Below are 14,866 nucleotides of genomic sequence, written 5' to 3'. Positions count from 1 at the left end.
GGGGGATACAGTCTATCATGGCAGGAGCAAGAGGCAGCTGGTCACACTCCATCTGCAGTCAGGAAACAGAAAGAGATGCTGGTACTTAGCTTCTCCCTTTCTCCTTTTTATTGCGTTCAGGACCTCAGCCCCTGGAAGCCACCTTTAGAGGGCATTTTGCCATTTCGGTTAACCCAATCTAGAACTCCCTCCCAAACACGATGAGAGGTATGTCTCCTCGGTGACTCTAGATCCTGTCAAGTTGACAATCAGTGTTAAGCATCACATTTGTAACTTAGAAGGTGTCTTGCTCCATGCCTGCAAGGAAACAGCTCTATGCTGTCCAGAAGCAAAGACTATTAGCAATAGACAGGCCCTTCCGGGCCTTTCCATACAGTCTGTTAATATTAGGTTAATATTAGTCTGTTAATATTATATTCCTTCTGTCCCACCATGGTTCTGCACAGTTGTCTTTGCTCGCATCGTGCATATGCAGTGAAGCATCCGTAAAACCCTGAAGGTCAGGGTTCAAAGTGCTTCCATATGGTTAGACACATGGCAGTGCCTGGAAGGTGGTCAGCTCAGAGAAGGCCTGGAGGCTTCTCAGCCTCCAGAATACTGAGTGATATGTTGCTACCATCTGTATTCATCCTTTATAATATCCTTTTGCATCCTATTGCAATATCCTTTATAATAAAAGAACAAATATGCCTCCCTGGAATCTACAATTGCCGAAGAAAATGAATCAGATCTAAGGAGGGGAGTCTTATTTCTGCTGGTCAGTCATAAGAACCAGGTAAAATCCACCTGGGGTGTGACATTGGTTCCTTTTCCCTCTGGGTGAGCTGATAGCGTTTCCAGCTCTGGTGGTTAACATAGCCAGGCTACCTCTTCTGCCCTGCCTGGCACAGTTACTCTCATGCCAGTGTTCCTCTCGCTGATTTCCTCTTCCTTTCCCAGTCACTCTCTCTTTATTGTTTCATGTCTCTACTTCATGAGTGCTTCTGCAGGAGTCTCCAGAGACCTGGACCACAGCGGTTCTCAACCTGTGGGTTGAGATATCTTTGGGGGCTGCATATCAGGTATTTATATTACGATTCATAATAGTAGCTGGGCGGTGGTGGCACACGCCTTTAATCCCAGCACTCGGGAGGCAGAGGCAGGTGGATCTCTGTGAGTCTGAGGCCAGCCTGGAATATAAAAGCTAGTTATAGAACAGGCTCCAAAGCTACAGAGAGCAAAATTATAGTTATTAAGTAGGAACAGGTAGTCTTATGGTTGGTGGTCACCACAACATGAGGAACTGTATTAAAGGGTCGCAGCATTAGGAAGGCTGGGAAACACTGGTGTGAGAAAAGAAGCTTTCACACATCTATCTGGCTTCTGTGGCATCACTAAGCCCAAGGCCCATGCTTGAGTCCCTTATTCCTCACCCACTGGTTGTTTCATGCGTGTGCAAACATGTGCAATTGCATATGCTACCACATCCGGCTTATACAAAGGTGATGGGGATCAAACTCAGCTTCTCATGTTTGTGCAGCAGGCACTTACGGAATGAGCCCTCTCTCCGAGCCCCTGGTTATTTTTCAGAAGTTATCTCTCTTTCCATGGGTAAAAGGTACACCTATAACCCATTAGACTTCAAAGTATTCACATCTGAGCCCATCTTCTTCCAACACTCATCAATAGAAAACATCAGAATTTGTTCTTAAATAATTTATTTTTTAATATTGACTTTTGGGAAGTTACAGTTCTTTAAGACAATCTGAAGAAATCCAAAAAACGTAGCTTCCACTCTATGAAAGACAACTAAATGTGCAAATTTCACATACTTTCTATAATAAGTATAAATAATTACATGGCTTCACATTAAGAATGAAAATATCAATAGACACGAAATAACAGACTATTAACTTTGAAAGAACTAAATGAAAACGTTGCATTGTATTTGACGTAAGTCAGGGAAAGACACTAGTCAGATATGGGGAGCAAAGGCTACGTAGAGTTAGACATCACAAGCATCTTCAGGTTCTGGGTTAGACCCCAGAATGTCAGCCCTTCCCTCTGGAGAAAGGCATCTCCCTCCTAAGGCAAGTGCAAAGCACACAGAAAAGCTGCAAGCCAAGGGCAGAAACCTCCTCATCCTCGGGGCTATTGGCTTTGCAGTCCCAAGGCTCGGGTTCAAAGCCACGAGATTTCTGTGTCCCTCCCCACTCTCACCACCAGCCCATCCCCATCTTCTCTTCAAAGAGGTAGGATACTTAGAAGCAACTATAGAAGACAGATGGCAATTTCTTCCTGTGCAGCTGGGGAGTCCTAAGAAGCATCAGGTTCTACAGCCCTTGTTCATAAAGCAATCCCTTCTTTCCTAGGAAGGCAACAAGTAGAGAGAGCAGACCACCCCACGACACCCCAAGGTCAGGAATTTGCCAGGTTCCCAGAACATGGCGGAAAGCAAGTATGTTATTCCAAGAGAATACTGCAGAAGCAAATCTTCATTTAAATAACTTTGAAGTTCATAATAAATAAAGTAGAACAAGGGCTCCCTTTACGGGGGCAGCTTGTTGAATTCACGTAACAAGCTGTACACACAGGAGCAAGCTGACAACAACCAGAAAATAGGTTATTATTCTTCAGTCTTCCTGTTTCCTCTAGGGCACCATTTCACTGTTTAAAATAAACCCTCCCTCATACATAATATAAGGGTATATTACATATGTACACACTCAGATACACACCTCAGTCCAAACTAACCTCTCTGGAACCGAAGACAACGATGACCGTGGCGGCATGTCTTCCCGTAAGATGTTCTACTCTCTGGAAGGTGCATGCGTACAGTCAAGAGCAGCTTGTTTGGTCTCCGCGTGAACGTGTTCCATTTCAGCAGCCTCAGGGTCACAGTCCATGTGCGGCTCTGCTCTCCTGCAAAACCTTGGGAACCAAGAAGGCAGGTACGGAAGCCCACCGACTACAGAAGTGTTCTACTGACATCCATTTTCCCTGAGCTTCCTCGAGCTTCTTGCAGAAGGCTTTGGAGCTCTGAGGATTCAGCTTCGGCTCTCTGAGAAAAGCTTCCGAGGGGGCGGGGGCAGGAAGACGGTTCCTGTGCCTTTCTTCCTGTTTCCTGTGGCAGGTGGGCCCAGGAACTGCTGCCAATCCTAGCGTGTATTCCACATCTAAAGATCTCCCAGACTCCTGGTAGACGAGCAGCAACAGTTTTGAGTAGAACCTGACATCATGCACTGCCGGTCACAGGTCACGAGGTCTACTCTCAGACAGCCCACCTGGACATAGTCTTGGTTACCAAACCTGAATGTCACGGCCATGATGAAGAGCTTATCTTGCCTCCTCTGCTCAGACACTTGAAGCCACTGTCCCAGGACTCACCCTTCTATGGCACTCAGGGGTCTGGAGGACAGCACCACTCTCGCTGGCAGTTTGAGGCCTCTTCTTGCTGGGCCGGTCCACCTGCTTGCACTTAGCCATACATCTGCTTGAACTGGAAGCACTCATTGCAGTAACCGTTGCACTTGGCATTGCCGAAGTGATCACAGGCAGGGGCCCGGCAGCGCTGTTTAGGGGGCTCTTCAGGAGTGGGGTCACCCCGGTGGGCAACAGTGCTGACTCGCTGGCTCAGGTGCTGGCACTCCATGCATAGTTCCTCGCTGCGACAGGCCAGGATGTTCTTGCAGGAGGCCCGGGCACACTTAGGTCTCGAGGCTCCCTGCGTGGTTCGAGGCATGTCTCTGCGCTGGCTGGATCTCTGAGAGGACAGAACAGAGACTCATGTAACATTTCTCAGGAGACCAGAGGGGAATTTCAACTAACAGGATGGATTCGACAGAGGGCTTGACCTGCCTCAGCCAGAGAAGCGTGAATGTGTAATTGAGAATCCCTAGCTCTGCACTAATTCCAGCAGAAGCTAATCCAGTCTGGGGAAGGTCCCCCCCCCCCATATGGCAATAAATGGAACATTCCGGGTGTTCAGGACAAAGGATTATTTGAGAAGTCTGCTTCTTCTTCAAATCTAAGAGGTCTCTGATCAATCACCTCCTGGCTTCCCATATGCTCTCAGAGGTTTCCCTCTCGGGCTGAATGTACTAGCTTTTCAGAATCAATTCTAAGTGTGCTTGGCCAGTTTGGTAATACACCCAGCTAACGCGCCAACAAAATATGGCTGGTTTTTCCAGGCTCCCTTCCAGTAGAACTTTTTTTTTTTAAATATTTATTTACTTATGTATGTATGTATACAGTATTCTGTCTGTATGTATGCCTGCAGGCCAGAAGAGGGCACCAGACCTCATTACAGATGGTTGTGAGCCACCACGTGGTTGCTGGGAATTGAACTCAGGACCTTTGGAAGAGCAGGCAATGCTCTTAACCACTGAGCCATCTCTCCAGCCTCCAGTAGAACTTTTAAAGGGACCCTTTGTCATAAGGGGACAGACAGCCTATCTGTCGCAGATGGGGGACCCGACACCAGAGTTCCACCAAATGTCTCACCAGTTGCTCTTCCGTCCTTTTGGCTTCGTGAAACCTCTGGTTCTGAGCTTCAATGAAGCACTTCTGACAATACCCTTCGAACATGGTGCTCCCGAGGGTGCCGCACTCCCTGCCCAGGCACGGGACGTTGTTCTGGAACCTGGGGGCTGTGGAACTGGCTTTCCCAGAAGCGGTGACAAACTCTACAAAAGAGTGGATGTTAGTCAGTCTCACATCTGGGTTACTGTGCATGCACAGACACTGACATTAGACAAGAAACAGGCTCCCAGCATAGACGAGGTCAGCCTTCAACACGTACTTGAGGCCAAACTTTTAGAAACTCAGCAAAAATAATGTTAGTGGACATCTTTGGCTTAACTGGTCTCTCGCTCTGAACATGGGTCACTGATCAGTCGGAGAAGAGAACTGCAGGCATTAACTGCCCACTGCCCTTTGAATTAGCGATCCCTAACCCACAGATGTTTTCCTGGTGTCTGTAAATACTTCCTGTCTCTTGTCAGCCCTCTTCAGACTATCCCATCGACAATGCTCAAGTCTGAACTATCCATGGCTAGCAGACACTCAATGACTTTATCCTAGCACTCGGGGGACAGAAGCAAAAAGATTGCCAGGATTCTGAGGCCAGCCTGGGCTACGTAGTGGGTTCATCCTGGGCTAGTTTGAATTATATCGATAGGGTGCTTTTGATACAGGGTACGTGGTAACTGGAGCTGACATAATGAGATAGCGCCCAGTGCTTCCAGATACACCAGCAGAGCAAGAGGCAGTCCCCTGCGCAAGCCAATGGAAAGCCGCCGCAGTGACGTAATCGCTCTGACTGCTGGGATAGGCTACTTTCTTGCCTTCAAAGACCCCTCTCCAGGCAGTAACTATTGCAGTAGGCAATCTAGGATTTCACTCACGTTTATTTTCTCTGTATTCGATGAAACACAGCGTGCAGAAGCCCTTGTTTTCTGGAGTCCCAAAATACATGCAGCCAGCTTTTCTGCACTTGCTTGTCCCCGTCCTGTCACCCGGAGTTCGCGCTGCCTGGGAAAGGCAGCCAGAAGGGACGTCATTTCCAGTTCGATGGCAAGAGTGTGGGGAGAGACTTTGGATGAGCTGTGAGGGGTCAGACTTGGAGCGCTGGTGACAGGAGGGAGGGACACTGGAAGTGAGACTGGAAGAGGGCTCTGCTGTAGTCCTTTTGAAACAGGTACTGCAGATGCCATTAAACGTCCGAGTGACATCCTGAAGGCAGGCTTGGCACTTACCAGGATCTGCAGTGTGGCTGGCATTGAGCTGCCGGGCATTGTGGCAACGCTCACAGAGTCCATTATGTTGCACATTCAATGTAAAAGGGCAACCGGGGCTCCTGCACTTCATTGCTGTGGTCTCGCTGAACAGAAAAAGGCTGGGTGCGGTGGGCGGGGCCGAATGAGGTCCTCCAGCTGTTTCCTCTGGGCTCCAGGCTGAGGTGCCAAGTCCCACTCCTGGGAGTCCTTCAGGGCCCAGCTTCGAGTTCAGCTTTGGGAGCTTGCTCTGGTTCTTTTGGCGCCTCTCTGAGCATTCATGGCATAACGGTTGAGTGTTCACGGACATAAAGAAAGGACAGTTGGGTGTCTCACATTTTACATCCATGAGTGACAGCTGGGGCGTGGAAGGCTCCAAAGGGTTCTGTGCATGCGCCCCTCTCCTGCCCCGCTCATTGTTTTCCTGCCACTTCTTGTATTCATGCTGAACAAGTTCAAAGTAATCGTCTACCAGATTTATTTCTTTGGGTAAGTTAGCTTCATCCAACCTAAAGAGCAAACAGGAAAATAAGTGACTCCAATTAACCCAAGGCTTTGACATCATTAGCTCCCAGAACACATTTCCAGAACGTAGTCTGTGGCACAAAACCAGTACCGAAATGCAGGCTTACGACCCGGTGTGTCCCGGAACGTTTCCTTTCCCGTTCTCAAGCCGACCAGACCAAGCAAAGAAGATGGCTTACTTTGCGGCGTTGATGAGGTGAGTGGTGCCGGGGTCCCAGCCTTGCACGGGGATTTCCATCACCATCAAGTATTCCTTTAACAGCTTCTCCTTCATCTCACTTTCAGGGACTGTCAGAAAGTGAACTTTTAGGTCTTCAAATCTTCCCCGCTCTCTGTTAACGAGGGGAACAGCTCGGATTTCTGAAGGAAAAAAAAGAAAAAAAAAATAGCATGTGAAAAAGATACTCTTCTACTAAATGATCCTGCCTGTAAGGTCATCTACAGAGTGATTCGATTTTAAAAATACAGAAAGCATCATGCAGTCACACTCAACAGCCAAACAGGAAAACAAAACGTGGTCAATGCGAACATAAAATGCTTTGTTTCCAGGGAGCTCACAGAATGCCAAGGAGCCTAGCGTTAGTGGACTTATTAAGCAGGGCTTTCATTTGTGATTTCTGTGTATTTATTGTAGCCAGAAGGCTGCGAGCTGTTTTAGTTTCTGTATCTTCTGTTGTGCTTTTGTGCATGTGTAGAAGTGTACCCTATATCTGAACTTCATGTCCTCTCAGCCCTCCCCCTCCTGCTGTCTCCACTTCCTTTACCCTCTGCCTTCTACTTCCATGTCTTTTGCCCTATACCCTTAAAAATAATTCTAGACTCCATGTAAGAGAAAAAATGCTGTTTTCCTGAGTCCGTATTGTTTGTTAATATCATTATCTCTTGCTCCATTTTTTTATGCAAATGACAAAAATTATTTTTTTTTTTTACGGTTGAATACAATTCCATGTATATATATCACAGTTTCTCTGTCCACCGATCTGGTGATGGTCACCTAAGCTGATTTTGTAACCACAGACAAGAGACAGGAAATCTGAACTGGTTACATTCAAGGCCTACCAGGCAGACTGACCAGAGTTAGAATATTGACTTTGTTGATGTCAAGCCAAGCATGTCATTTAACCTCTCTGAGTTTCCATGGCCTCATTGATAAGACTACTCATGCCAGCATCTCACAGGGATGCTATGAGGATGAAATGAACAACAGCCGCCTGGAGCACTTAGCACAGCACTTACGTACATTAAGGTATTATAATAATAGCTAGCACAACTTGCTCTGTGCCAGACACAATACTGAGGCTCTGTGCACCTTAATTTGTCATGTAGTACCATTAACAGGGGTGGAAGGATGCATATACGACTGCCCAACATATATTTACCATGCTGAAAGTGCTTCCTAAGTCATACTCAAAAAGATTGCAGAATAGTATGTTTACTGCAATTGCACTGTTGTGCCAACATGTACAACTCCAACCTGAAAATCCCAGATCTACAAATCTGATTGGACTGGGGTTAGATGCTGAGAAGGTAAAATCTACGTAAACGTTCAGGAATATGAAAGACACTGAAATCTGAAATATTGGTTCCATGCACTTCACATAGGGGATAGTTCATCCTTGACTAAGCAAATGACAAAAGACCAGCCTTAACTGAAACACTTTCAGCTGGGAACGATAGAGCAAGGCACGGGACTCCAGGATCCAACAGGATTACAAATGTGAACTAATGTTTTCTTACCAGGTCCACTGTCCTTCAGGGTCACCAGGGGTACAAAGTGCTGGCTGTCATAGCCTAGGACAATGGGGTATCTGTAGCATTCCTGGGCAGGCCAGTGGAGAGGCAGGTAAATGCCACCCACTTTCAAAGGAGCAAAATTGGAACCGGATTCCAAACTTCTTAGCATTTTGTCTGTTAAGAGGAAGAGAAAACAAAGTAAGACCCTGGGTGACTTTCATGAAGCCGTGGGGGAACCTGGGTTTCTCCTCGGGGTTAGAGCATCATGGCTGAAAAGCATCCAGGGAAGCACGGAACTCTGAGGCACCTCACCTGCAATGACAATGATGGGTCTCCTGAGGATGTTGCTGAGGACAAATATGTGGATTTCTTCCAGGGAATTGTACTGAAGTCCACTCCGGGCTGCAGCTGTGTCTGCCGATGCCATTTTGACCAAGCTGCCCCATTCCTCATTCCAGTTCTGAGAGAAGATGGGAGGAGGAAGAATAGATGGGGGGTCACTCAGATGTCCCTCTGCACTTGTCCCTGCCATGCAAATGTTCATCCCCTCCCCAGTTTTGGTTTCTTTACTTTTTTCCGCTACATAGCAAACTCAAAGCTGATGGGGGATACAGACAGCATTTGCTTTCAGAAAAATTTGCTACCTGGGGCAGGGGGATAGCTCAGTTGGGAGAGTGCTTGCCTAACACACACAGAGTCTTGGGTTTGACATCTCGCACCACATAAAATCACATGGTCATGCATGCCTGCAATCCTAGCACTGTGGAGGTGGAGGCAGGAAAATCATCTTCAGCTACACAGCAAGGTCATTTTCTGCTGAATAGCAGGTTCAAGGCTACTCTGAGGAACGTGATACCCTAGCTCAGAAAACAACAACAACAACAACAACAACAAAAAAAAAAACCCACAAGGATTATGAGGTACATTCTCCCTGGTTTGGCTGGGATGTCAGGGGAGTACATAAGGCAAAGCCAAGGTTAGAAGCCAGGCACACTGAGGGATCTGCTGCTCACAAGCATGAGCAGTGAATGGCTAACGCCTGGGGTTAATCCCACAGAGGTTCTTGGTGTTTTCCATTGAGTATGCAGTGCTTAGCTCAACTCATATGACTTGTAAGTCATATGTTCCTCAGGGAGCAGGGACTGGCCCAGAGTACCCTTTGTCCACCATGGGGCTGTGGCACAAGTGCAAAACATACCCGAGTGTCGTAGCACAGTCCTGTTTCCACAAACTCTTGAGATTTCAGAGACTCCAGCTGCCAGCGGAATTTAAAGTTCCGTGTGTCTGTCTCCTTAAGGGTGCTGAAGAGGGCCTTCCTCAGGACCAAATCCGTATCCTGAACACCCCACATGTACTGACAAGTTGCATGCATGAGGCAGTTTCCATCACCTGAGGACAGAAGGGAGCCGTGAGTGGCAAAGATAAGCAACCCAAAGTGAATGCCCTGCAAAGGTTTTTCAGGATAAATTAAGCCCACTGCTGGAAGACTGTATGGTTGATCTTAATCAAGGGCCAGCTGCTACCAAGGCAGAGGGTAGGAACAAACTTTTTTTCCCTTCCTTTTAGGGGGAGGAGCCAGGCGACCTCCATTGTAGCATGGCTCTGCCCCTAACTGGTTTGGATGCCTTTGGGGAACATTCCTGAGCTCTCCTCCACTTTGTGGGAAGAGGACACCGGTTTATGAACTCTAGTCCGTTTTCTTCTTCCTAGTCTTTGGTTTGCTGGCTAAGGTCCTGGCACTCCTGCTCCCTAGTTCTAAGGAAGGTTTCACACCCAGGGTAATACACAAACCAGGAAGCCACTGTGGCTCAGCCTATTAGATAGGGCCGGTCTGGCTATGACTAAGTGGTAAATGACTTGGTCATTCCACTTTAGCTTTGGGGACCTGGGAGTTTCCTCTCCTAGCTTACTGAGTACGATTGACAGCACCAAATGACCTGTAGCCTGCTGCAGACCCTGCCCCAAATCGGAGAACCTGCCTGTAAACAATTGCAAAGACCCTTTAATAGAACTGAAAGGCAGCGGGGCTTGGGCGTACAGGATTGTTAATTCTAGCTTTAGAGAAGCAGAGTTGGGAGGGTCGGAGGTTCAAGGTCATCTTTAGCTCCAGGGTGAATTGCGGAGAATTAAGGGTCGCCTTAAATCACAGGAGACCCTGTCTCAATCAGTCAGTCATCAGTTAGTCAATTAATAAAATAAAGAATTAAAAAATAAAAGTTAAAAAGATGTTGGCATATAAAATAATTCAGTGTTTGCGAGGTTATCATTTTGAGAAAGACACAAGTTTAATTTTCTTACACTCATTTGTGGCCTTTCCAGGATAAAAGTCACAATTCACCAGACTGCATTCTTTCAGGTTGTTCATTTATTTTTTTGTCACTTCTGGACAGTAAATTCAGGTGCCTCACAAATGCTAGGCAAAGTCTCAGAATGCATTCTTTTTCATGTCCCAAACATTTGGGGGGGGGTGATATAAAACTAGTCAATTCCTCATTTTCTTTTGAAAAGTATTAAATACTTTTAATCTTTAAAAAGTTAAGAGTATAGGCTTTTTTTCCCCCCACATCATTCTGTCAGTAAAGCAATAAGGCTATTTGAAATTCCATAAAATTCTAATTCCAGCCAAACAGTAAATCACAACCTGTCAAATACACATCCAGGGTCAGTCAGTATTCCTTCAGCGTGTCCACTTCCAACAACTCCCTGAACTAATGAGCAGAAAGACTATTGGAGCCCAGTGTCAGGCCGTAGTGTGGCAAGGACTGCATTCTGTTGAAATTTCCCCTTTGCAAAATCTAGAGCAAAGATAAGGCTTTTTTTCTTCTTCTTGCGCTTACTTTCAGTTCTTTATTGAGATGCAGCAGCATAAAATTCCCTAAGTAACATGTGGAATTCCCCAGTGCGGAGATATTTGACTAGCAATTGAGCAACAGTTGTTGTACGTTTTGTTCTGGTGTGTAGACATTTAAACTGCGAACTGCACCCTGGACTTTCCAAGTGGGTGTGGTCAGGCTGAGCTGGAACCCAGCTACTCACTATACAAGTGAAATCGCTGCAGCCAATAGACGCTGGGATTTTCACGAAGTTTCAATTTTATGCCACCTACTTACTCCCTTCCTCGTTCACCGCAGTCTCATATCCTCAAATGCAGACTCCCGAACCACCCCCTCCCCAAACAGACCAGCCTTTGGAGGAACCCTCCAGAAGGGGAAGGATTTTTAAAAGGAAAGAAAAGATGCTAATAATAATCAAAGGGCAGAAAGCCACTTCCCACCCCACCCCCCCAGAAGGTCTTTTCTTCCTTTCTTATAATTTTAAGAGCTTTTTTTCAAAGCAGAAAAATTAGGATTCTGGGGACCCAAATCCACGTTTTTTCCCCCAACATGTTACCAAAACACCTTTGCTTTTGTAGTTTTAGCTATAGCGTGAATCCTTGAGAATTTAAATGGCAAAGGAAGTGTTTAACATTTACTGTGCTCCCCCCCCCCACAGGAAAGCAGATATTTCCTCTGTTAAGGAAATACTATATAATGTCTGCTAATTCCATGAGTGGCAAGCAAGATAAGGCTTTTCTTTCTCTACCCCATCTCTAATTCTCTCAACTCCATCTCTCTTTTTGTAACAAAATGGGACATGGTAAAAACCACAAACTGTCAGGTCTATAAGCCCCTTGATGACAAGTTAGCATAACTATCTACGAGGCATCACTTGACTTAATGCCAAGAACAATGTAGATAATCACTGTCTCCAGTTTTCTTTTGACTCTGTTTCTTAAGAGTCTAAGCTTCATAAATATAGGGAAGATGTAGAGGTGATATACAAGAGTCCCAGAATCAAAACAAACAAAAGCCCACATCAACCCATCACCAAGTTACTCAAGTCAAGAACAGCCTAAGTTAATGTACCAATTAAGTTATTAAGTTACCGTTCCCAGCAACATTACTGCCAACAAGGATTTTCTACTCTTGGATGTATTATTCTGACCCAGAGAATGTAGTCATTGATACAAGAAAATGAGATTGTACTCTTACCAACACTGTAAGTATTTAATTGGTCTCACACAATCTCTGTTCTTATAATAAATATCTACACCCTAAAGGCAGAATTTCTGTAACTGTAGGAAACAATATCATTGGATGTTACAGCCCACGCACACATTCTTACTCAAAGGATGTGATTTTAAAAAGAAATATGACAGTGAAGTTGGTAATATAAAACAGCTATCAGAGGTAAAGAACTCCACTGCAGAAAAGCCCTGATCTCATCAGCTTAGGCAAGAGAACCTAGGTGAGGGAAACAGAAACGAAGGCATCCCCACTCCTTAACATCCACTTGTGAGTGAGCCTGAAAAATGCCACCAACCCAGGAGGATCAAGACCACCATCACAAGCATGTTTCCAGTGACAGTGGCGGACAACCGTGACTCTGGTCTCAGCATTTTGCTTTCCTATTAAACCTAAAACCATTTAAAGCCGTCCCATTCGGGCCAGAGAAGGTGATAGATGGTTTGGCCAGTGTAAGCATTGGGATCCCCCAGCTGGGGCCCGGGGTTTAGAAATGCATTCCTGTCAAAAGCCTTTGTGTCCTCTGTACCTTCACACACACACACACACACACACACACACACACACACACACACACGACCACCTTAAATAAATTTTTCAGCAACTGGATGGAATGTTGCACACCTGCCATCCCATCATCCCATCACTTGGAAGACGGAAGCAGAAAGATCACAATTTGAAGTTTGAAGCCAGCCCGGATCAGACAATGAAATCCTGCCTCAGTACAACAGCAGACTCATTAAACACATTCGTGGCTGTCACCTGTCCCTTACCGAGTTTCTATAGCTGTCTGTTTATTGCTATTACATTACAACTTCATGAATGGGGAAGCATCACCAGAAACAGTGTCCCCACCCCCAGGCTAGTAGAAGGGTGTTGGAGGAAAAAGGTAAGCCTTACCGTTGGTTTTCAGAGCCACCAGCTTCCTGACTTCACGACACCAGTTAAGCCTCTTCTGGCTTTCCAAGGAAGCCTGGACACTTCTGTCAATAAGAGCTTTGTGGATGATCTCCCGGAACTGTGGGCAAAACTGGCACATTCTGAACATCTCCAGCGTGTATCGGTGCATGGTTTTAAAATGATGAATGATCCCATTGGTAGGTTTGAAGATGTCCTCTGGGGTTCTCTCTCTTATCTTCACCGCTTTCCGCATATTGCTCAAATACAGCGCCTGAGGAAGAATTTGTTCAGCCATGGTCCTCCTCGTCAAGGCCTGAAGAAGAAGGGGAAAAAGCCCATTCCGTTAGCCTGCCTTTAACACTGTTCCCATATACCTGTCGGCAAGAAACCCCAGTGTTTGATCTTGTCATTACTCTCTTAGTCACCTCAGCTCCCAGGATACTAGCTGGCCCTGCAGATTAACTCACACTGGACTGTTGTAAGCTACATCACTTTTAAAGATTAGTCTAAACAAGAGAAGGAAGGCGGAGCGTGGGTACTGAGGAGGAGGGGAATAACCCATGCTTTCAGTAACGTTTGTCAGGTAGCCAAGTCTGTCTGTCAGTGACAGGTCCTGCTCCCCAAAGCCAACCTCAGATCCCTCTGATGTCACCCAGGACCTCTGAAGGTCAGTTCAGGGCTTATAGGAGTCCTCAGTCTCGATTGTCATTGAAGACCACCACCACTCAGTGCTTGCTCTTGAGGAGTCTACATCCAGGTCACTCAAACATCCCCTTCTTGATGCTGCGAAGGCAGCAAATATTTGATGGAAATCCCAGGTGGCATCTAGCTGCTGCCTGGTATTTCCTCTATGGTACTGCCCACAAAGAAAAGTATTAAACACTTGTTTTAGAGAGTTTATGATATTTATAAAGAGTCAACACCAGACTGTTTTATAACCAACCACAAAATCAGCCTATTTCTGGCAAGATGCTTTGCAATCTTAAGAGTAAATAAATGTCAACTCTACCTCAGAATCCTGCCACAGAACTTCACAACAAAAAAAGCAGAATAACTATGAGGTACACCACACCTCCCAGGAAAACAACAACAGACACCAGGGAGCTCTGTGATTTCAACTAAACTGATGGCCAACTCTTATTGCTGAGGTCCAGGTACTAATGCTTAGAGACACTGCCTCCGCTTCCTTCACCTAGAAGATCAAGCACAGTCAAAGGCGGAGGAAATGAAGTCTGGAAGCAAATCGGGAAAATATCTGGGCCAGGGTACTGCTCAGGACAAAAAGGAGTAGCCACACGGGCCACCCAAGCCAGTAGTGCACGGATGAGCACTGATGCACAGGGACATCCTCCAGGGTGGAGCGATGCTGAGCCAGTTCTGCCTCACTGTCCCCACGGACGCTTTATAGGGCATTTGCCACACAATCTGATTTCCTAGAAGACAACAATGTAGAACACCTAAGAAGTCTCGCGGTGATGCTTAATTCCACTCTGGCATCATGCTTTCTACCACGGCAAGCTCACCAGTTAAAAAGGTGTCAAGACTGAGGAGGAAGAAGAAGAAGAAGAAATTTAGGGATTAGAGAAGCCACTCCCGGGTGGATCCAGGGTCTCTCCAGCCCAATAAAGTGCTCTAAATTCTTGCGCCCTGCTTGAAAGGAAGAGGTTGCTACTGGGGATTTGCATTGGAATTCTTAATCTAAATGCTATCTAAGGCCTAGATAGAAGCCATTTCCTCTCTCTGATGCCAGTTATCCTTTGGAAATGGAATTAAGCAAAAAACATTGCAGGAATGAGACAAAACTATACATACCACACATATATCTCGTTGGCAACGTAGCAATGATCTCTTTCACAATGTCATTACCCCATCCATCCATCCATCCATCCA

At 46.1% G+C, this 14,866-nt stretch overlaps 1 protein-coding gene across 1 annotated transcript in view; it reads right to left on the bottom strand.

The window, feature by feature from the left end:
* Positions 1-1,801: 1,801 nt before the first annotated feature.
* Tnfaip3 (TNF alpha induced protein 3) overlaps positions 1,802-14,866 on the bottom strand; it is a 15,214-nt gene continuing 2,149 nt past the window's right edge. Inside the window, exons 2-9 of the mRNA XM_005360971.3 lie at positions 12,977-13,289; positions 9,211-9,401; positions 8,325-8,472; positions 8,016-8,186; positions 6,458-6,638; positions 5,385-6,262; positions 4,483-4,664; positions 1,802-3,742 (exon numbers count right to left, since the gene is read on the bottom strand). Coding sequence (XP_005361028.2) covers positions 3,458-3,742; positions 4,483-4,664; positions 5,385-6,262; positions 6,458-6,638; positions 8,016-8,186; positions 8,325-8,472; positions 9,211-9,401; positions 12,977-13,271 — 2,331 coding nt within the window. The 5' untranslated portion in view covers positions 13,272-13,289 and the 3' untranslated portion in view covers positions 1,802-3,457. The remainder of the gene's footprint in view (positions 3,743-4,482; positions 4,665-5,384; positions 6,263-6,457; positions 6,639-8,015; positions 8,187-8,324; positions 8,473-9,210; positions 9,402-12,976; positions 13,290-14,866) is intronic.

Source organism: Microtus ochrogaster, linkage group LG4 (genome assembly GCF_000317375.1).
Source record: "Microtus ochrogaster isolate Prairie Vole_2 linkage group LG4, MicOch1.0, whole genome shotgun sequence".
Taxonomy (NCBI): domain Eukaryota; kingdom Metazoa; phylum Chordata; class Mammalia; order Rodentia; family Cricetidae; genus Microtus; species Microtus ochrogaster.
The sequence above is the reverse complement of the archived record's forward strand: the minus strand, read 5'-3'. Positions and strand labels throughout refer to the sequence as shown.